This window comes from Abrus precatorius, unplaced genomic scaffold (assembly GCF_003935025.1).
Source record: "Abrus precatorius isolate BTA unplaced genomic scaffold, Abrus_2018 Scaffold3, whole genome shotgun sequence".
Lineage (NCBI taxonomy): Eukaryota > Viridiplantae > Streptophyta > Magnoliopsida > Fabales > Fabaceae > Abrus > Abrus precatorius.
The window spans coordinates 24,431,008-24,455,144 of record NW_020874373.1 but is presented as its reverse complement, the minus strand read 5'-3'; the positions used below and the strand labels follow the sequence as shown (position 1 = coordinate 24,455,144).

The window sequence follows — 24,137 nt, the reverse complement described above, 5'->3', positions numbered from 1 at the left end:
ATATAAATATAAAGGTTATGTAATTGCCGGATAAGGAACAATATATTCATAAGTAATGTGTGATGATGTTGTTAAATGTAAAGTGCAGTGCAAGTCGGAGAATGATTGTTAGGTGTGTTGTGCATAGGATAATCTAGGGAGTATGGTTAAGAGTTGGTATTATCTCACTCGAGAGATAGATTGGAGTTCTGGGTGCAGGGTGTCTGGCTCAGGCGAGGGTAGTCTTGCTCAAGCGAGAATAAGTCGTGCAGAATTAGGCATTCTAGAGTGTTCGCGCTCAAGCGAAATCAATCTCGCTCAAGCTAGAAAAGATAAGATTACCCCAATTGTCTCCTCGCCCAAGCGAGAAGGGATCTCGCTCAGGAGATATGTGACCTTGCTCAGGCGAGAGGTGTTTGCTTAAGCGAGGAGTCGCAGGAAAAATGGATAGCTCTCTGGACCCAATCTCGCTCAGGCGAGATGCAGCTCGCTCAAGCGAGGTGTTTCTCACTTAAGCGAGAATAGCAGAAATTTGAGAGGTTTCACTGTCTAGTTTTCTTGCCCAGGCGAAGGTGAGCTCGCTCAAGCGAGGATTAGCTCACTCAAGCAAGAGCATGCGGGCTTAGAGGAGTATTTAAAGAGCCTTAGCGCTTAAAAATATTCATTTCTCACCAGACAGCTTTCCTCTCTCGTTTTCTCTCTGTTCTCTCACCATCTTACCTTAGAAAAATCTTCTCAAGGCCAAATTTCTTCTCGATAATAAGAATCGCTGTTTAGTGTGAATCTAGGTGAGATCTCGAGATCTTAACCTTTAACTCTGGGTTTTATTTATTAGGTTCCTCTTCTCTAAAGTCTCTAATTCTTAATAGTGGAAAAAATCTAAATCGCAAGCGTTATTTTTATACTTGAAGACTCACGTGAAGTTTGATCTGAGAAAAACTCATTCTAGGTAAGAAGAACTTAGCTAAGCTGGCTTATTTGCTTAATAAATGTTTAGTTATCTATGAATTTAGTTTTGTTTTAGCCGAAAATAAGTTGTCGTATGGACAGATACTAGGTTAGAACCCATATTATTATGGCTGAGTAGATTTCTCTGTTACTTAATGAGTAATTAGAATGCTATAATAAGACATGATATGCGGAAATGCTGTGATATATGTGCTGAGAATGTTAATGTATGCTGAAAAGTTTTATTAAATGTTGTGAGTTGATTAATTCATTCTGAAAACGTATATATGATTGTGTTGTTGAGGTAGGATGAAAGTATATACATTGTTGTATTGTTGAGACTGAGAATAAATTTAACCGTGTCGTATTATATTGATTTCATTGTGCTGCATCACATTCATTTTCATCATTCTATAGCTGAATAGGATGCTAAGATGTGCTGTGTTTGGACCCAAATACCAGAATAGGTCGCTTCCAGACCGAAAAATAGTTCTTCTAGATTACTTAGGCTGTGAAACCAGATGAAACTAATTCGTTGCATTTGCATTAGATGGGCTGAGAATAGACTGAATATGTTGCATCAATTGATTGAAGCTATTTTGCTGAATGCTGTGAAATATATGACTTGTTCAAATCATTTTATATATTCATACTCTACAATTATGATTATTAATTATATAAGTTCACCCTTGCATTTTCATTATGTTGATGTGTATGCTGCAATGATCGTAAGGTGGTACGTGAGTAGAAGGGACAGGTAATGCGTCTACTTCTCAAGCTAGAAGATATGGCTACGGGACGACAGGATTGACATTTTTGAAGAAATTATAGCATTAATTATTTTTGTCAGTCTAGGTTTTAGTAATAGGTCTAGACTGTTTGGCTATAACTTTTCAAGGAATGTAATTATTGTCCGAAAACTTGTATGTTGAACTCCTCGCTAAATAGCTGTCATAAATATATAAATATATGTAAATTTTTGGTATTATATGAAAATGCACTTGGGGCTTTGTTATTTTATAAATTTGGATGTTGTTCAATTTCTGAAAGTTTATACTCTTTTACTTATGTATGCACCATCTCATAAATTAATAAATGAATTAGGAAAGGTAATGTGGGGTGTTATTGATTCTTTACAAAAAAAAAAAAAAAAAGATCATGATAATGTGGTCACCTAATCCTAGACTCAATTAGAAAAACTCATTTTCAAACCATTTAAAATTAGTGTAAAAGCTAAAAAGAAAATTCTAGCAATTAGAAAACAATCTAAATCTATAGAAGAAACAAGAAATAATAATAGTGAACTATTAAGTAAAATTAGTAGTTTACTTAAAATTGTCCCAGACACTCCTTAACCTTCAGAAGAATCATCTTGATAAAAAACTAGGCAAGCATCAAAAGTAGTAAATGTTATTAGCAGAGATATGGCTCAAAATTTGAATCCTTCAGAAGAATCATCTTGATAAAAAAAAACTAGGCAAGCATCAAAAGTAGCAAAATGTTATTAGCAGAGATCTAGCTCAAAATTTGTATCAAGCATCTAAAAATGATTCAGTTTCTATCATAGAAATAAACTCAATAATTACTATAGGAAAAATTGGAGAACTATTTAAATTTTATTACCAAAAAACTATTGTTGCTCCCGATCTTTTACTAGAAGAAAGAAATGAGTATCATTTTAAAAGTTTTACGGCAAATAATATTTATGAATGGAATATAGATGTTCGAACAAAATATAATATTCTAAATACTCTCCAATACATGTCTATAGTAGCTACAACCTACCAAATAAGTCATGACTATTTTGAATAGACAATTGTTAACATACTTGCATGTTGCTGGTTTCTTCGGTTAACTTAAAGGTTAATGAGATAATTATTTTATTAAAGAAAAGAAAATACAGATCTATCAAGCTAATAAAATTGAAGTTAATAGAAAAATTAGAACAAATGAGGACTAACAAATCCTAAATGCAATCAATATATTAATTTTTAGAACAGCCCAACTTTTTATTGGAGATTTATTTTTATGAAAAAGATAAGTCTGCAAAATTATTATCCAACCTTAAGCCTAGAACTTAAGCAGATTTTAGGTGCTATAGAGATATCTTCTTACCTAAAAAGTATACACCAGGAAAGATAGCCAATAATTTTTTTTGAAAGAAATTCCACTCTTTCTAATTGACATGCGAACTTATGTTTGCATGTACTTAATATAGGGGATTGATCTGTGGGTTGTGTCAAAATCAGTGCTTTATTTTGAGTTGTATTTTAAGTGTCATTAGTATTGGTCTTTTCTACGTGTGCTTAGTTTTATCATGCTCGTTTATTTATTTTTCATTATTGTAGATTTTACTTAACAATAATGATATCCTTTAAATTGTATCGATGACAAATAAAGGATGATATTTATAAATTCCTTGAGTGGATGATGGAAATTGCTATACATGTGTTTATCTTGTAATTTAAAGACTAGGCGCTGAAACAGAATGTAGAAACAGATAATTGATGTGCATAGAAAAGTTGATTGCATCATGTGTATATATGTATCATATAACGTGTATATCGAGTACATGCATGTTGTGAACTTCTACTCTTTCATATAAAGAGAGTGTATTTATTGACCATGTGTATGTGATGTTATATGCCTTTTGAATTAGAAATAGGAGTGTTAAGATATGGATTCCAATAGAATTTTGCAAGTGTTGGAGCCTTGCAAGCAAAATGAAGAATCCATGGACTATGGATGTACATAATGCAAGAGTACATTTTTTTGTTTAGATGAATGAAACTATAAGGAAATAAAATAAATACAGACCCTACTAATAACTACATTAGGCAACACTAGATAATTACAGTGTTTTTCTTATTATTAATATATTTCTTAACTTAAATTAAAATATATTTACATTATATTTAGTAGATTAGTATATCCAAATGTAATATATATATATATATATATATATATATATAGTAAAATTTACATTATATTTAAACACATCAATAAAACTTATAAAGAACAAGTGCCGTGGAGAATTTACAGGAAGACCAAATCAAGATTACAGAAATAATATAGTAAAATTAGTTTTATACAAATGACTCAGGTGAAAATTATCATTCACATGTAATAGAATCTCTTAACAGATACAATTTATAAAGCACAATCACACAAAATCATAGTATATGCCAATGCAAAGGAGGGAGAAAGACATAAGTCATAATAACTTAAAAATATACTTTGGATCACCGATCACATGGACTAGTAGGGGTGGAGAAATGATTGTGAAGTTTCCCTTTTTCTATTTGTGTCACATGCATTGTCAATTGCTTATTAAAGGTAGAATAGGTGGTTGTGTTTTGAATTCTATTTAATTGATCATGACAAATATAAAAACTACATAAAACAACACGAGGCATAATTGTTTATATCTTTATTGCATAAAATTTATTACTTACAGGTTTAGCTTAAAGAAAACTTGAAGCCTTTAGCTTCTAGTATAATAGAACTAAGACTAATAAATGAGTGAATCATCTATTTGATATGTTAAGTGCCTGAACCTACACTTGCTCATTTTATATGCTTTTATTAGGCAAGCATATGTATTTATGAAAAGATGAATAACAGATTCTTGAATTATAGAATGTGTTTTTTTTATTAAATACCTTCTTCTTCAGCTCTGTATTTTCTTCTAATTTAAGAATGTTATAATATAAATTAATTTGTGTTTATGTCTTTGATCAATATTTACCCTCTTTTATTTAATTTTTATTTGGTTTTATACACATTGATGTTTACTTATTTTTAATATTCCTTTGTGATAGATTATAACTAATGTTGATAACAATGAGTCAAAACTTTGGCCTGACTCTATTGTTAAGGCTTTCATTGATATTATGGTTGATGAAACCACAAAAAAAACATGACAAATGGTGTGTTTCACTCTATAACATGGAATTCGATGACTATGAAGTTAAATTTCATAACAAATAGTAGGCTATGAACTATTTATCGTAAATTTTCTTTACTTTTGTAACAAATTAGATTTGGATGGAATGTCGAAACCAACATTGTCATTACAAGTGAAGTATGAAAAAATTATCTACGGGTATGAATTAATTTAATAGTTAATATTTTTATTTTTATTTATTTAGTGTTCAATAATTAATAGTGTATTGACTATTTGCTTATATTATTTTAGGTATATGATAAAGCTGCTCAATTTCAAAAGAAAGAATGTGACTATTATACGTTATTAAGAATGATATTCAATAGAAGTATTGCAACTAGAGTACTTCATCATTCATCTACCCAAGATCCACCAAATACTAATGAAGAAAATGAGCTTGAAAGTCAATACCTCAATAATGGAAGTTGTGTAAATGTTGATAACAATAACTCAGATGATAACACAATAGAAGTGGAGCACATCACACGTAGTGGAAAATGCAAAATTCAAGTAAAAGAGCACAAGTCTAGGACATTACAAAAGAGAGAGGCACTTGCAGCATGGACTGAAGCATCTAAAGCAAAAACTGAGAAGTATAAGGCTAGGAGTATGGAGGCTACTGCTTCACTTGTTACACCAGATCATTCTACTACTAAGTATGTGGCTACCCTTGAAGAGATTGAGAATTGAGGCTACTTCTTCACTTGTTACACCAGATCATTCTATTACTAAGTGTGGGGCTGCCCTCAAAGAGATTGAAGGCATACCATATGACATTTATGTAAAAGCCTTAGAAAAATTTAGGAAGCTTGATTGGAGGGAAATGTTTCTTACTATGTCTATTAATAGGAAACAAGCATGGTTATTTAGGCTTTTAAGGATAAAACTTTAGACATCTATGATTTAATGTGTGGTGAACATTTATTTGTGTATTTTTATGAAGTACTTTGAATTTTATGTTATGTTATTTCACTTTTATTATATAATTTTCATTGAATATCTTTTTTATCATTTTTATTTTGTGAAATTATATGACAAGTTATAATCATAATGGATATTGATAAAAGTGATGATTCTTCTTCTGAGTCAAGTGATTATGAGTTAGCTGAGTTTCTCTTAATTAATATGCTTTATGATAATGATCATAGATTTCTGAACAAAAGAAAGGTTCGAACATCTGCATTGAGTGGTTATGATTATACTCAAGAGTTATTAAATGGATATGGAGTAACTTGCTTTGAGTTACTTCAAATGAAGTAGGACTGCTTTGTTAAATTTTGTGATGAGTTAAGGGCAAAGAGTTACTTAAGTGACTCAAGGAATGTTCTTCTTGAAGAGAAGGTTGCTATGTTTTTATTTATAATTGGCCAGAATGTTTGCTATAGAGTTGCTTCAGATAGCTTTCAACATTCAATAGAAATAGTTTCTTGTTATTTTAAGCAAGTATTAAGAGTAGTGTGTTTGTTGAGAAAAAATCTACTAAAATAAGAATCTATAGAATTGCCAAGCAAGATTAGAAATGAGTCAAAATATTATCCTTAGTTCAAGGTATGTATGTAATACTTATTTGTTATTTTAATTAGTTCTCATTTTATTCTTTTATTCTATCTTGTTTTAATTTTTTATTTTGGGTTATTGTTATAGAACTGCATAGGTGCAATTGATGGCACTCATATAAGTGCACGAGTTTCTGCTAAAAAACAAATTGCATGTAGAGATAGAAAGACAACTATCACGCAGAATGTTATGTGTGCTTGTGATTTTAATATGATGTTTACATTTGTGTATTCTAGATGGGAAAGAAGTGCACATAATTCAAAAGTTTTTTTTTTGCGCACTTACCAACCCAAATGCAAATTTTCTATGACCATCTAAAGGTGAGTACTTATATTATAACTCAACTGTTTTTAATTAATGAAAAAATATTCATAAATATATATTCTATGTAATGTAAGTTTGTTCTATCTTATTGATGTTGGCTATCTATGTACGGGAGGTTTTCTTCCCTCTTAGGGAAGAAATGTATCATGCACATGAATATGGAGGCCAAGTCAGACAATTAAGGAGTCTTATAAAGTTATTCAACTACAGACACTCTTCTTTGAAAATAACAATCAAGCATTGCTTTGCAATCTTGAAAAACAAGTTTTTTATTTTAAAGTTGATGCCTCCATATAAACCTTTTAGGCAACAACTCATAGTAGCAGCATGTTGTGCTATTTATAATTACATATGGAAGTGAAATTTGAATGATGATTTATTCAGGATATGGAAAAAAAATGGATCTTATCAAAATTGAGCATGAGATCAGAGGTTCGAGTATATAAGAAACTAGCTCCAATGATTATAATTTAGTCGCTGAGATGACAATACTTAGGGATCATATTACAAATCATATGTGGATAGAATCTAACAACTAGTTAGTATTAATTTATACATATACAGTTGCAAATAATTATACATATGTTACATATTTATCCTTAATATACATATTCACTTGTTTTATTATATCAACGTTATTTACCTTTATTTTTTTTTGTGATATTACCTATTCATACTATTTATATTTTTTATTAAAAATTATTTTAATATTAAAATTAATCATTATTTTTTAATTTAATATTAATTTATTTGATGTGACAACTAGTTAATATTAGTTTATAATTATACAATTACAAATAGTTATATATATATTACATGATTTATTCTTAATATACATATTCACTTGTTTTATTGTATTAGAGTTATTTATTTTTTTGTGATATTATTTATTTATACTATTTATATTTTTTATTAAAAATTATTTTAATATTAAAGTTAATCATTAATTTTTAATTTAATATTAATTTATTTTGTACAAATACAATGTAGCAACTAATTAGTATTAGTTTATACATATACAATTACAAATAGTTATACATACATTGCAAGATTTATTTTTAATATACATACATTGCAAGATTTATCTATTTATATTATTTATTTTTTTATTAATAATTATTTTTTTAATTTGATATTAATTTATTTTATAATTTCATAATTTACAAAATGCTTAGTATTATAAGTATTATTTTAATTTAATATTAAATTTTGATATTTTAATAATTTTTTAATTCAATATTTTTAAATATAAAAATATATTTGATTAAATAAAAAATATTAAAATTAAATATATATATATATATATATTTATTTAATATAAAATACTAAATAAAAAAAATAAAACTAAATACATTTTATTTTTTTAGTTTTTAAGATTTATTTTTAAAAACAATTTTATCAAACAAGGTTTTTTATTTTTATCTTAAAAATAATTTTGAGAACTAAATTACCAAGTTCTCTTCTTAAAAACAGTTTTATAAAATTGTTTTAAAATATAATTTTTAAAAACTAAAAAATAAAACTAAATGAAACAGGACTGAATAAACTAAATTTGTAAGTTGTTTTTTTCTTTTCCCAAGCTTTCCTCCCAGCAGAGAGAATCAAATTAAAGTTTCATTCCATTCAGCAGTCCCCTTTCACGGGTTTGCCCTTTCTCTCTGGGATCGAAACCCTCTACCTCTGCTTCTCGCCAATTCCAATTCCTCTGGTTTCATTCTGGTTGTGCAGCCATGGGAACCGCGACAGCGGGTGGCGACGTGGAAGCAGGCTTCGCGAAGCTTCAAGGCGAGGACTTCGAATACTACATGCAGACCTACTCCATTGTCCTCGGCCGCAACTCCAAGAAATCTACCGTCGATGTCGACCTCTCCAGCCTCGGCGGTGGCATGAACATCTCGCGCCACCACGCCCGCATCTTCTACGACTTCGCACGACGCCGTTTCGCCCTCGAAGTCCTCGGCAAAAATGGTTGCCTCGTCGAGGGCGTTCTCCACCTTCCCGGTAACCCTCCGGTTAAGCTCGATTCCCAAGATCTCCTTCAAATCGGTGATAAAGAGTTTTACTTCCTCTTGCCGGTTCGTAGTATCTTGGGTGGACCTCTCGGCCCACGTCACTACCCTAACCATCCGGGCCCTGGGCCTGTTATGCCAGGCTCGCATTATAATTACCATTTGGCCCCTGGGTCTGGTTCCCTTGTGAAGAAGTCTAGGAGGGATTACTATGAGGAAGAGTTTGATGATGAGGATGATGTCGGTGGTGGTGGGAAGAGCATACGGAGGGATGGGTATGATGGTTATGGCTATTCTGGTGCCAAGTCTTCTCTGCCCGGACCTATGGGTTAGTGTTTTTGTGATTGTTGTAATTGCGTTTTTTTTGTTTATTGAAAGGATGAGGCTTTTGGAATTGAACCATGCTCGTAATGATATATCCACCGTTTAATTTTGTAGTGTGTACTTGTTTTGAGTTTAAATAATCTCTTGGATAGTATATATGACGCTGTATGCATACGGTTCACTGTGAATTCGAGTCTATAATGTTATATTACTCTTGGGAATTGTGTATTTGATTTTGAGTCTCGTTATGGTATTTGAATTTTGATAAATGGTTGTACTGTTTTGGTGTTGTTCAAGCGTTTTGCTATAGAATTTGCTTTATGAGCGTGTTGTCTTTTAGATTGTTTTAATTTTTGTTTTAAATCAACTCATTTGGTTTTGACTATGATTGATGAAGGCTGTTTCTTCGTTAACAGAAAATGCATATGAACTTTTGTCGCATTGACAAGGCTATTCTTTTGAAGTTTATTTAAGTTGAACGTAGACACTGTATGAGCCGAATCTTTGGTTTTCATCTTCATATAAGCTTAACAGATCTTGCTGATGTTGTTCTCGAATTTGGATTGTGATAAGTTTTACTGTATCATTTAGAAATTTCTATTGGCTGTAGCCTGTATGGGATTTATCTGCTTCTTTGGTGATTTGTTAATTGTTTTCTTGGATGTAGTGAGTGTGGTATGATATGTATATTGTTTCTGTTTACTATCTTGAGTTCCCCTCTAAATGCGTCCAATTTGTTAAAGGATGGTGCAACTTTTATGTCTCCACGGAGAGGGCATTTATGTCTGCTTGTTAGTGAATTCTTTACATGCAGTACATGAAAAAATAGTGAGGATGTGGAATATAAAGTTTAGCATGTACTTCTGGTGGTGTATACACTATGAATTTACCACATCATCTTCAATGTTTCTAGCACGGTGATACTCTGATAACATATTTTAGCCCCTCACCATTTGAAGCCATAATTGAACTTCACAGTTATGATATGAGTTTGAACTTGGGTTATGTCTGGCAATTTTCAATATTTTAAGGGCTACACTGCTAGGAATTAGATGTTGCTAAAATAAATATAAATGTCAATCTCTGGGGCATTACTAATTGAGGGATATGGTATGCCCAACCATATGGCTTAAAATGACTATCCCAAGTTGTATTTGGATATTTTTGGTTTACAATATACATGACACATTCTAAGCTTATGCTATCACTTTTTAGTCGAGCTGACAAAATGGCTTACCTGATGGATTGACCTAAAAATACCCAAAATATATAAGGGTTTGGGCATTAGAATTGGAGACCTGCCTTTTTAGTTTGACCTATTTAGGTCTGAAATCTGAATCCATGCAGGCTAGCCTGCAGCTTGCGTTGTTTTTTTTTTTTTTTTAAAGTGAATATGCTCTTTTTTTAGCTAACATTTACATTAAATTAAAATTATTAATTTATTTTATTTTAGAACTTATTAACATAATCTATATTAATTCTAGATTATGATAATGAGGATGATGACAATGTTGACAGTAAGGTCATTGCAATTGAAGATACAAAACTTCCTAAAGTAGGTTTAAATAATTGAGAAACTAGTTAGAATATTTGTTTTAAATGTGTTGAAATGTTGAATAGATATCTGATGTTTAAAATTTTAATGTGCTTAAAAATATTGTAAATGTACGTTAAATTATACTTTAATTTATGTTAAATTAGATTTTAATGTGCATAAGCTTGCTACCAACAAAAGTCTGGGCTTGGGTTATCATTTTAAAATCTCGAATTGTTTTCGGCCATTTTAGCCTGGCCTGCATTGGCCCACCACCGGATGTGGGTCGGTCGAGTAGGTAGCTTGAATTGACAACTCTACTTTTATTGTTTGATTTTCCTCCTCACTGTTTCATGTTAAGGTCCAAGACATACTCATTTTCATGTCATATGAGGATATTGCTGTATTTCAAACAATATTATTAATGGCGGAGGGCAAACAGCCAAAAAACTACCATAAAATTATGGTGGATGCCACGGCAGAAGCATGGTGGTCATAATAAATTTATATATATAACCTGCAGAATGTGATATAAAACCAAGAAGAGAAAAACGGTTTGAGAAATAAAAAAGAAGGAATGTCAAGGAAAGCTGATATAAAGAGGTTTAGACAATAAATTTCAGTATATAACAATAAAAGTCAAGGAAATAAACAAGTTTTAGCCTCTAACTCAATGCTTTTAAAGTATCAAAACATTGAAAGCCAAATAAAATTAGAACCGAATGAGGAGAGACTTATACAAAATAAATAAATAAAGAAAAGAACAAAGTAGCTGGAAACTGAAACCTATAGCAAAACAGAGCACATGGCAGCTAAGAACAAAAAAAGAAATGGACAATGAGAGAAGAACAACTTGCCGAACAATTGCAAAACATAAAAGAAGAAAAACAGAGCACTTGGCAAAAAATGTAGAACAAGGGTCAGAGAACAGTGGTTTGCCAAAAAACGAGAAATTGGCTGGATAACACCAGTAGTTCACGAAAAATGACCCAAGAGGGTAGTAGGTTGATGGGTCGCACAGTACTAAAGGGTCAGAGAAAAGGTGCAAAAATGCAGAGACTGGATTAATTCTTTTAAACCCATTTAAAGCTTTTTTTTAATTTCACCCAAAATATTTCCTGATACATGGTTTTGCAACGTTAACAATTTAGGACATTTTTGGGTTTTTCGTAAAATCTCACAATAGTAACTGACCAAGAAGTGTGCAAAAGCTGCAATTTCCACTGCTACAGTGTCCTCGAGGAAGGGCGGAGATGCTGAGAATGAAGAAGTGAGGACGAAGAAGAGAGAGAGAGAGGTGAGTTGCATGAAAGGAAGAAGAAATAAGTTTCTAGGGTTGAGTTTGCGTGTCACTTTGGAACGGGTTGGGTCAGAGCCCAACTCTTTTTTCCTCTAAAAAACCGCCATTTCTGCCATGGCGTCACCATCATAAACTGCTGTTTTCTGCCATGGTTGTGGCAGTTTGGGTGAAAACAGCCAGCAACATCCGCCATCGTGCGACCATGGCCGTTTTTTTTTAATAACTCTGACTTCAAATAATATTAAATGTCATATTTCTTATATATATATATATATATATATAACCAGTATCATATTTCAAAATAAATGTGCTACACTTGCCATTATTTGCTATAACCCTATAAGCCATCTATTGTTTCAAGTGTGTTTTCACTATAACAAATATGCTATAGCTTTTAAATAAATTGAATAGATATAAAGTGGTGAATGTGCAGATCATAGTCATAAACAGTGCAAGCTATTTTGTTATGCATGATTCTATGTGTTTTGCAAGCTTGTCAGATCTTGATGCTAGCTCAGAACTTGTGTCTCTGGGATCATGATGGCATTGTGTATTGTAATGTGAACTTGGTGCGATTGTGAGGTCCATCAATCCTATATGATGCACCAAATCTAACAGGAATCCTACCAAAATCCCAGAGAAAACCCACCAAAATTAACCCTCCATCTATTTTAGAGGGTGGCAGAAATTAACCCAGAAATAACCATTGCCTGAGACTGATACAAACTGTGACAAGCCTCAGCTGTAAGTCTGTACTTTGGTTTTGTCACTGCCAACTGAATGTTTGGACTATGAAGCTGCAACTTGGGCACTGTGAGGACTGGGTCCTGCTGCAGTCCCCTATTTCTGGGCATTGCATTTTTTTCTCTCAGTTTCTTGGTACTTTGGACTGGGTTGATTTTGGCAATGACAATATTTAGAATAAAGACACTAGTGCTGATAAGGACAATATTTTGGCAATGACATTCATTGTTTCTGTTGTTTTTGTCCAATTGCCACATTAAAAGTTTCCCCCGGATTTTCAAATATTCTATCATGAATTATAATTTATTTAATGTTAGTTGTAGTTTAAGATATTTTACCTATTTCTGTTTTACTCAATGTGTGTCTTACTGTTCATTAAATTTTTGTTATTAAGATAGGATCTTGCATTCCTTGTGACAATTTCTTGTTTCTAGTCTCCACATCCCCTGTTTGACAACTATGATGCTGATGAATTAATAATTACTTTTTTCACTATTTACTACTGTTGAGATGAGAGAAAACAAGAAGGCATGAGAGGAATTCCGTGTGTCTCAACTACACCACGGGATTTATATTTATATTGATAACGAGAATCGTAATCATTACTACAAAATTAAGGACAAATATACTGTTACCTAATTATTATAATTATATGGATACTATTTCCCTAACTAATATATTTAAATATATTTAACAGATATTTCCTAAATAATATATTTACATATATTTAACACTCTCTCAAGCTAGAGCATATAAATCATATGCACTGAGCTTATCACAAATATATTGAATACGAGATCTCCTTAAAGACTTTGTGAATACATCTGCCAGTTGATTATTTGAATTGACAAAATTTGTGGCGATAACTTCGGATAAGATCTTTTTATGAAGGAAGTGACAATCAATCTCAATATGCTTTGTTTGTTCGTAAAAGACTGGATTCGAAGCAATGTGTAAGGCTTCCTAGTTGTCACAAATGAGTATCATTTGTGTATCTTCTCTAAATTTTAATTCTTTAAGTAGTTATTTCAGCCATATAAGTTCACATGTGGCTGAAGCTATGGCTCGATATTCTGCTTCTGCACTAGAAAGAGAAACCACATTTTGCTTCTTACTTTTCGAGGTAATTAGATTACTTCCAATTAAAACACAATAGCCAAAGATGAATCTCCTATCATGAGAGTATGCATAACCTGCATCAGAATATCTAACAATTTTATCATGACCCTTGTCCTCAGATAGGGGACTTTTTCCTGGAGCACCTTTGATATACTTCAAGATATAAATCAATACATCCCAATGTCTTTCATAGGGAGCATTGAGAAACTGACTTAGCACACTAACAGCAAAAGAAATGTCGGGTTGAGTAACTAAGAGGTAATTTAGTTTACCAACCAATTCTCTATACTCTTTTGGGTCAACAAGAGGCTCCTCGTGACTTGGTAAAAGTTTAAAATTAAGATCCACAGGAGTATCTACAGATTTGGCCCCCATTAAACCTGTTTCCTCCAATATATCCTATGCATACTTCCTTTGAAAAATTACAATACCATGTTTGGATTGTGTCACCTCTATTCCCAAGAAATATCGAAGTTTTCTAAGGTCTTTTATCTGAAAGTGGTGACATAAGTGGTTTTTCAACTGTGTAATGCCATGATGGTCATTGCTAATGATAATAATATCGTCCACATACTCAACCAAGTAAATGCATCTTGTAGCTGAGTTGTGATAAAAAATTGAGTGATCAGCTTCACTTCGAATCATTCTAAACTGTTGGATAACAATGCTGAATCTACTAAACCAAGCTCTTGGAGATTGTTTAAGACCATACAAGGATTTTTGAAGGTCACCAACTAATCCTGAAGACTCTCCCTGAGCAACAAAACCAGGATTGGATGTCCAAAAGTTGTAGTTTCTAAAGAATTGGATGTCCTAACCTAGCATGCGAAATAAGAGGGGAATCCATTGCCAAACCAGCATGTGTGAGCGGTTGGAGTTGATAAAGTCCATGCGATTCACAGCCGATGCCAATCATCTGCTCCATCATCCGATCTTGGAGAAAAACAATCTTAAGTAAAGGAGACAACACAATTAAGTGTGCAAGTGAGTCGACTTATAGATAAAAGATTAAAAAGAGACTCAAGAACATATAAGACATTGTCGATAGATAATGATGGAAGAAGAGAGACACTGCCAACACCTTGAGATTGTATTTGAGACCCATTGGCCATAGTAACAAAAGGTAAGTACCCAAATGTAGAGAGGGAGGAAAATAGGGATTTGTTACCGGTAATATGATCAGTGATACCTGAATCAAGCACAAAAGAGATGAGGAATGAGAATTACCAATAAAAGAATTACCCATATACACAACAAAAGCAGTGGAATCAAAAGCCTGACGATTCGCATACCAACAAAGGAAATCATTGAAGAGTGTTGGTGAGATGTTGAGAGAAGCAAAGTTGCCATGGGTCAACCTAGAAGAGAGAGAAACACAACCAAACAGTGGTAAAACAAGTTAAACAGCAGCGGCGGTAGTGAGAAGCCAGGGAAAGAAAAAAAGCACGTCGAAAGTCACCAGCGGTGTGAACAGGGACGGCCAAAAAAGTCGCTGGAAAGAACAGCTGCGGCCGGAAAAGTCGCCAGACAGTGAACAGTGGCTGCTGGAAAGAAAACAGAAATCGGAGACACACGGTTTCTTAAAAAAATTACACCTTTGAGTAGTGGGCCCACAACGAATTAGGGTTTCTTCCTTGTTAGACTCTTGATACCATGTTGAGATGGGAGAAAACAAGAAGGCATGAGAGGAATTCTGTGTCTCAACTACACCATGGGATGTATATTTATATTGACAATGAGAATTGTAATCATAGCTACAAAATTAAGGAAAAATATACGGTTATCTAATTACTATAATTATATTGATACTATTTTCCTAAATAATATATTTAAATATATTTAACAGATACTATCTCCCTAAATAATATATTTACATATATTTAACAACTACTTTTATGGATAAATTATCATGAGTCCCTTTTCTTGTGCCTGTTGAATCTGCTTAACTGACCAGTAGTACTGTTATTGAAAATGATAGGCAATTAGCCAGTCATTTTTGTTTTTCATGGATGTGCTCATCATGAGTTTGATTTATATGGAATATAAATCCTTCGATGTTAATGTATAATCATTATAGTAGCTTAATTTTCAAATATTTAATTTTTTGTAATAAAAATGGATATGTATGCTATATTACTTTGCATTTATACATTCAAGTGCATGTATTGATAAGATCTTATTGTTGTTGTATATTAAAATTTGTGTTTTCTATTCCTGTGCTTCTGCTCCCTCCGTTGTTTTGGTTGCTGTAAATTGTCATGTATGATTGTCACAAGTTTGGCAATACTTGTTCCAATGAAAAATGGCAAAACACAGAGACTTTATTTTGTTACAATAAAGTTTCCATTTGCAGCCTTACATTTTCACTCCAGGCAAGCATAGCCTTGGTTCTGTTGATTGCTTTTAAAGATAAAATAGACTAGCACAGTGTTGCCTGAAGAGTTCTGATGTTTTGTTAACTGTGGCATGAATAGTATGGTATGTGGATGCAATCATGGAATGTCCGTAACGGTAACAATGCTATTTTGGGTATTTTCATTCCCAAATTCAACAAATATGGCTCTCTCCTTTTATCTGATTTTGCAAGGAGAAAAGAGGAAGGAGGGTCTTTAAAGCTGCAATTGGACCTTTGGGGTCCACCAGCGAAGGGGACAAAAACTGACAATGAATAATATCAGTATAGCACAAAGTAAAAACATTCGTAAATTAATGTAAACTGGGTTAGGAAGTGATATTTGAAGTCTACCTGGTTATTGGGAAAGAAAAAAATTATAATAAATCAAAGGATATTATGTGTTTTTTTTTTATTTATAAAATTATATTAATAATGGACCAATTAATATTTTAAAACATACCATAAACCCAGCTACCGTACCAAATCTGTTTACCCCTAACATACCACATATTTGCCATGGTTACATACTGTGTTCGCATGTTGAAGAGTATATCATACCAAGTAACTAAGGGCCATATTCTTAACCGATATAGGACCTTAACACTGACTGTGCTTTATAGTTAAATTATAATAGATTCCTTGTTTCTGACTCATTAACTATTTGTTGAATAACTTGAACCTTGTTTCCTTGCTTGTGATCAATTTGGCACTTATTATTTTGTAGTTGACAGATTCTGTCGTGCAAGATTAAATGCATGTAGGCTGTATTTAATATTCATATGTGTCTGTTTTCCTTTACTTCTTCTAAGTAAGGTATTGGCTAAAGCAGTAAAACTATAACTAAATCTGTAAGTTAAAATAAATGAGTTTGAGTTCTACTAAAAAATAACCAGCATAAAGAACATGTAAGGAGGTGGAAAAGTTATTGTATCTGCTTGAAACTCGTAAATACTAGTTGATGCTTCTGTTATGAATCATTTTTAATTTGGATTTATTTAAATGATTTATTCCCATTTAACGCTCTGATGAGAATACCACTGACAGAAAAAAAAGTTTAGTATTTGAAAATTGAAATCATTAAAACATGGGAGTTGTTTTTTCTTTTCAATAAAAGAATATATTAAAAGCAAGACATAGTTGAAGTGTTGAACAAAAGGAGGATAAACATTCCTGCCATAAAAGGAAAGAAAATACAAAATAGAAGACAGCCAATTTCGTTCAGATATACCAAAAAGCTGCCCAAATTAATAATAGGACACCCATGCATTGTATCTAACTTGTGTCTTAATTGATGTCACCTCAATTTTGTATGCTTTGGGATTGGATCTAAATTCTATTCTACATGAATAGTCTCAGGATTTGTAATGTCATTTTAATGCTTTGGTTCATGCAGATAAGAAATCTGAAGGCAGATCTCGAGTGGATCGAGATGCTGATAATCTTCAGCTTCAGCAGTTGGAAGAAAAGGATGTAGTATCATCTGTAGCTACTGTTCTCTCTGATCTCTGTGGTCCCGGAGAGTGGATGCCCATGGAGAAACTTCATGCAGAGGTTAGTTCTGATCATTATGGTTTAAGTTGCTTTTGCTACAGAACTTCCTTTTATGAATTAATTTACTTGCAAAAGTAGGGGAACCTTTTTTTATCCATTTTAGTTGTCACCTGAATTTTATACTAAAGGTTATATGTTGAAGAACCCATTAGTGCTTTGGAGTATAACAACTCAGTCTTTGATATTCAAAGTGAATTACACTAAAGAGAGAGTGGAGCCAGGATATTTAGTGCAACTACTAACTAGCAATTTTCTATTGCTACAAATTAACCTTAACTCTTAGGTTGTTTGGAATCATACAAAATTGGAAATGATTTTATTTGATTTACAAATCAATTTTCATGTTTGCAACTTGTCACAAAAATATGAAATCTGGATTGTAAATTTGTGATTAGAACAGAACCTTGGGAGACGTACACCACAAAAGCTAGTCTTTGCAATTGGAGATCCCAAGGCCTAAAGCCCATTCTAAAATCCCATACTTCCAATGTGGCATTGAAGTCCCATACCTTGTAATTGGATGCTAACATCTCACCACACTTTGCAGCCTCTTCACCAATGTGGATTGGCTGTGTAGTAGCCCTCTGGAGTGAAACTGTACAGTACTTGTGTCACTATTTGTGCCACTTGTTTGCAATTGAGATATATGGTGAAATGCTCTTATACCAAGTTGATAGAGCTGGCAAAAAATGTGTTTTATTAATTGGGAAATAGAAGCTGAGCTCCTTTCAACTGAGGAAATTTCACTGAAGACACAGAATAAAGAGAAAAAAAAAAAAAAAAACTGAAAACCCATACTGTCACCAAGCCAGTGCTGCTACTCCCAATACCTCACTCTGAATTTTCCCTATCCCTCGCGGCCTCTGCTTCTCTCACTTATTTAATGTTATTCCCCCTCTTCTCCCGTGAATTCTTGAACCACCACCCTCATTCCCCCATGCCACCATCCCCGTTTGGTTATGATTCTCTCTCTTTGCCGATAGAATTTTCTACCTGCTGACACTTGGTTATTTTTTTTCCTCTCATACCGCCAATGTTGTCAAAATCTCTATCTTAATCCCAAGATCGTGCAATCCTACAATCTTTCTCCCATCCCACAATCTTAATCTCAAATAGGATTGAAAGTCGGCAAGATTGTGTAGGATCCCGATTTTTCTCCTTCGGATTGAGGATCGATGATCTGATCTTCGCTACGCAGGTTTCCAGATCAGATTTTCGCAACCCAGTTTTTAGACACGTTTCCAAGGCAGTTTTTAACCCGATTTTGGACTTCTAATATCTTGTTCTTGTGCGATGACAACTCACAAAGTTTTCTCTCTTCTTCTATTTGGAAACAACCTTTGCACTACTGCTGTTTGCAGATTTGGGTTTGGTTTCTGCAACCTCTGTTTGTGCTATTTCTATGTTCATTTTCTGCAACCTAGGTGCTGCTGCCTGCGTTTTTCGTTTCTCTTCTTTTTGTCATTGGTTCTATACTTCTTTTGAGGTTCTCTTGTTGGCGTTGGGTGTTGTGGCTCGACATTCTGCAATACTTTGTGATTGCACTTGTATTTTATTTCTTATTTGATTTGTATTAGATCTTAAGTCTAGGAATTTTAAGTTTAGTTTTAGTTAAAATTATGTGATTTAGAGGTTATTTTTTTTGTTATTTTTTATGTTTATGTATATGTTTAAGCATAGTTTTGAATGATTTAGTAGGATTTTACGATCACATGATTTACGATCTTGGACCCCCCCTCCTCCTGATCCTATGTAGGATCCCAATTTTGACAACATTGCATACACCAACAGGTCTCCACTCTTGGGCCTATTTTCTTCTATATGACAAGTTTATCAGATTGTTTTTACTTTTTAATGACATTTATTATGAAATTTTATGTTTTGATTGATTATTTTTAAAAGATTTCATTCAATATTATAACAATATTTTAAATAAATATTGAGGAGATTTATTGAAAGAGATCTCATGGTAAATAATATCTTTTTGAGAATTTAGTTTTGACTGAGCTCAATGTTATTTGATCAATGTAGTTGACATGACTTAATGGGATAGGCTTTGTTGCTGGTGTATATTTTTGTTTTTTTTCAAATAAACTACTAACCTCCACTATCTATTATCTATATTTACTATAAAATTAACTGTTATAATTATTGAACGTGTGAGAGGGCATAGAATGCCCTCTTGATTTATAAGGCACTGTAAAAATTACCAAATTATATATTCATCATTAAAACATAATAAACCCAACAACTGTTTACCCTTGGAAGAACTAAATGGCCTAACAAATATGGGAAAAATGTGAACTACAACAATAAAACTGAAAACAAATCCAACTAAATGTGAGTGGATTTATATCTTTCCACGACTAAAATAAAAATGGATTTCCAATTCCAAACAAAGATTTCATTAACAAACAAAATTCCTAAACCATTGAGAAAAGTAAAAATTTATGCCCTAAATTTTAAATGTTGGTTTGGGGATATTTTGGGGTTTTCATGTCATAACTAAATGTCAAAAGGGTTTTTGATAAAAGTCAAAATCTGTTCCTCTTCTGATTTTTGCACTCTCTTTTCTCTGCTCCTCTATTAATGTGTGAATCATCAGGCCATTGGTCTTTGATGACTTTTCGGCCACATCCCAGTCTTTTCCGGTCAACTCTTGGTGTGTTCCACTGTTCTGGCAAACCCATGCTCTGTCCACTGATTTTGCTTTTCTGGTCAAATGCCCTGTTTTCCCTTTTGTTCTCACTGTTTTTTTTTTTTTACCTTGTCTGAATGCTCTCCTTGTTTAAATATTTTTATTCTCTCAAGTCTGAGGGTTTTTTGTCATCTGTATCCCTAATACCCGAACTCATTATTTTGTGTAAGCCCTCTCCTTACATGAATGTTTTCTTTAAGAATTATGACTTCTAATTGTCAATTGTGAATATGTCATGAATTTTGAGTATTATATATATATATATATATAGTCTGTATAAAAAGTTCAGAATAGCAGCTGTCCTATTATGCACTTTACTGATATCATAGTAGTCAATTCTAGATAGCAGCATGGAGTGGTCGACCCCAAAAACACTATAGTGGGGATATTGGATAGCGAGATGACCGCTGTTTGGAAGTTTGAAATACATCTAATATAAATTATACTACACATATATATGTTGAAAACATACAAAATTAATAATCAAATTAAAGTCATATAGAAGGGTCCAGAGAAAGGAAAACAAAACGGAACAAAGAAGAAAATCATGACGAAGAATAAAAACTGAAAATGGAGTGGTTAGTCATTGGAAAAATAGCTCTAACACAGATGGTCTTGCTAGAAAATGTCTCTGTATCGCCAGAAAATGTTGTCACTTTGGAAATTGCTTAGGTTTTGTCGGAGATGAGGAAGATGATCGGAAATCAGCCTAAAATAGTGACCCACCAGAAAACGACGTCAGATATGGAGGATGAAGCAGAACGATGAGAGGACGAAGCGAGCACTACACTAGGGTTTGATTTTGATTTGTCAGAGATGGAGGACAAGCACAGAAAACAGCAATGTAAAAGGGGGGCAAAATCCCATATTATCCCCCTTAAATGCATCCCAATGTTCAGAAAGGGAAGACAAACTTGACTTTTTTCCTTGTGTGATTTAGCTGCCGTGATTTCTCCCTGTTGTGGCTGTGATTCGCGGCATGACATCCGCTACTAAACTGCAATGCGACAAGCTTGGAATCTGCTCTGCAATAGTGGGCAATAGCGGGGCTATTGACTACTAAATTGCTATAGCATTTTCAGGGTTTACCACTACTCGCTGCTATCTGAAATTGATATATGGCACAGTTGTTTGGACTATGCAATTAAGCATTCTTCAGGCTAGGTACCCTGTTATGTCAGCATTTGTATTGCCATGTTTCTTCGTATCACAGTTTTCATGTAACAGTCAGGTGTTTTGTGAGTGCTTTCAATCATGGGAGTCAAAATTGTGATGTTACTTGTAAGATTGCAGCCTGAGCAATCCCTATCATGCTCTGGATTGTGATCTGGTGAGATTGTGTGGATTTGCTGCATTTAAACGAAAAATGTAGCAAGATCATGTGATCCACTGAGCTGGACCAAAAAGCAGGTTTTGGTTTTACCTTTGAATTTTCACCTCAACCCTAAATGACATTTTAGCTCTTCCAACCGTATTTTCTGCATTTCCTTTTGAACGGAACATCTCCATCTCTCCTCTTCTTTGCCTGCATTTCCCATCTTTTCTGGTGTCATCAATCTCCACTAGTGCAGCGATGCTCTTTCTTTCTCTGGTTCAATGCTATGCAGGATCAGAACGTTGATTTTGTACACTGTTTCCTGTATTTCTGGGTGTTTGGTTTGCTAGGTTTTGGGTGGTGAAGGAGGAGTTTCCATCTTGTGGGTGTTGATTCTACTGCTGTTCTTCTATCTGTCTGTTCTTTTATACGTTAGTGTTTTCCTTCTATGGACAGCATCCTCTGTTTCTGTTGTCTTGTCACTAGTCAAAAACTTGGTGTTCTGTACCTGGGAGTTGTTACTACTTTAGCTTAAGTTGTGTCATATATGTTTTATATAACCTTGTTATATTATTTCAATTTAAATTTATTTAATTGTTTGTAGTGATTTGAAGTTATTTTTCTTATGTATGTTTTCAATTTTTAGTTTACCCCTCATACGTGAAAACGGCATGGCGGCACTATTGATGCTTGATAACATTCAAATAGGTGTAAAGCCAAGCCAGAATGTGGAAAATAGTGAAGGGAATGCCTCTGGGTAGTTATAGAGTAGTACAAACTTAAAACATCCACTAGTTGTTGTTGAGTAGGTAGACTGGAATGGCACCATATTACCCTAATATAAGCTTAAAATCCATCATGATGCATATAAAATGCGTTTGGTAAGATACAGAAACCTACCCATATAATTCTGAATTCATAACTTTATTATTGTTTAGTTGTTGGAGCAATATAGCACTGTTTGGCACCACAGTAGAGTAAGGAGATATCTAACGTCAGAAGATTGGCCTGGTCCTGAATCTAAAGGGAAGCCTTGGTATGGCTTGCTTATGCTATTAAGGAAGTACCCTGAACATTTTGTCATCAATACAAGGTCCAAGGGCAGAGTCACCCTGGAGTTTGTTTCTCTTGTCTCTCTTCTATCGTGAACTCATCATCAGTAAAGCCCCTGCCTCCCAGAAAAACAAGAAACGGAAAGGAAAGAACATCAGCAGTTGTAGCTTTTCCTATAGCTGTGAATGAACAGAACTACGTTGTCAACTTGGACATTCTATTGTGATATCTGGTTTAGCACCAAACCTGTATAAAATTACACTTAATGCTACTCTTTTTTGGGTTCAATGTTACTTCTTTTTCGGTAAATACTTAGTTACTTCTGATATTGGGTAAACGTCACTTTTTCAAACATCTATTTACATAAAGTCAAGGCACTTGGCAAGTCCTTTTCGACTCCTCTCCCTTGTCTTATAACAAGGTGAATGTAAAACAAAAAAACATGAATTGGAGCGGATAATTTGAAAAAAAAAAACAATGAGTTTGTCGTTTCTGGTTTATTCACCCAGATGAAATTGTAGGAGTTAAAAAGCTGGTTAAATGTGAGCAAAATTTGTATTAAACGGGAAAACTGAGGAATAAAAAAAAACTATTTTATTACTAGGAAATTTTAAAAATAATTCAATTGAAATAATTTGTTTTGAATTAACAAAGATTTAATATTGATATCAAAGTAAAGGGAAAATGGTATTATCAACATTCAAACTGGTTGAGTGTGTTTATTAATTTTATTTAAAAGTAAGTTTAAAGTGATCTAATTTTTGTTCAAAATTATAATATATATAAGGATTTTTTTAGTGTAATTTTCAATTAACTTATATTTAACTGTTAGTAAAATAATAAATTATACTTGTTAGGTAAATGAAAGATGTAATAAACATAATTTTATAGCATTTTAACGTGAATTCAAACAAGTGCTTAGATACATGCCGCGTAAGGTTTTCCTTGCAAGTGTTTTGGTATTCCTGTATTGCTTGCTGGGCCAGGCTCTTTGGTGTTTTGGATTCTCAGAGTTTGGAAATGCAAGGCCGCAAAACGATAGGCACAAAAACAGTGTAAAAGAAAAAGCTCCCTCCCCAGTCGCCCAATCACCCTCTCCCAAAGACCTAAAAAAAATAAAAAAGTAAAAAATCGACATAAAAAATTAGATTAGAAAATGTCGGGCTAAATTTTTAAGATCTTTAAATGTGCGAATCACATATTTCGTAGTTTCCGAATATGTGATTCGATATTAAAACCTATTTTGCGTTATTATAAACCTAAAACATATTTTATCTGTATCTTTTCATTTGAGGCATATAAAAACAACAAATTAATACAAATTGTTTAACTGTAGCTGAA

General features: G+C 33.1%; 1 protein-coding gene across 2 annotated transcripts; it reads left to right on the top strand.

Annotated features, from left to right (window-relative positions):
* Window positions 1–8,331: 8,331 nt before the first annotated feature.
* On the top strand, window positions 8,332–23,894 carry LOC113862863 (FHA domain-containing protein FHA2). 2 transcript variants are annotated; one of them, XM_027496122.1, is made up of 3 exons: window positions 8,332–9,091; window positions 17,573–17,730; window positions 22,682–23,894. In XM_027496122.1, the coding sequence occupies exons 1-3, from the start codon at window positions 8,485–8,487 to the stop codon at window positions 22,889–22,891; spliced, it is 975 nt and encodes a 324-aa protein (XP_027351923.1). In that variant the 5' UTR covers window positions 8,332–8,484; the 3' UTR covers window positions 22,892–23,894. The 2 variants fall into 2 exon arrangements, with proteins under 2 accessions (XP_027351923.1, XP_027351924.1); XM_027496123.1 differs by having other exon boundaries at window positions 8,352–9,061; window positions 22,682–23,059.
* Window positions 23,895–24,137: the final 243 nt, after the last annotated feature.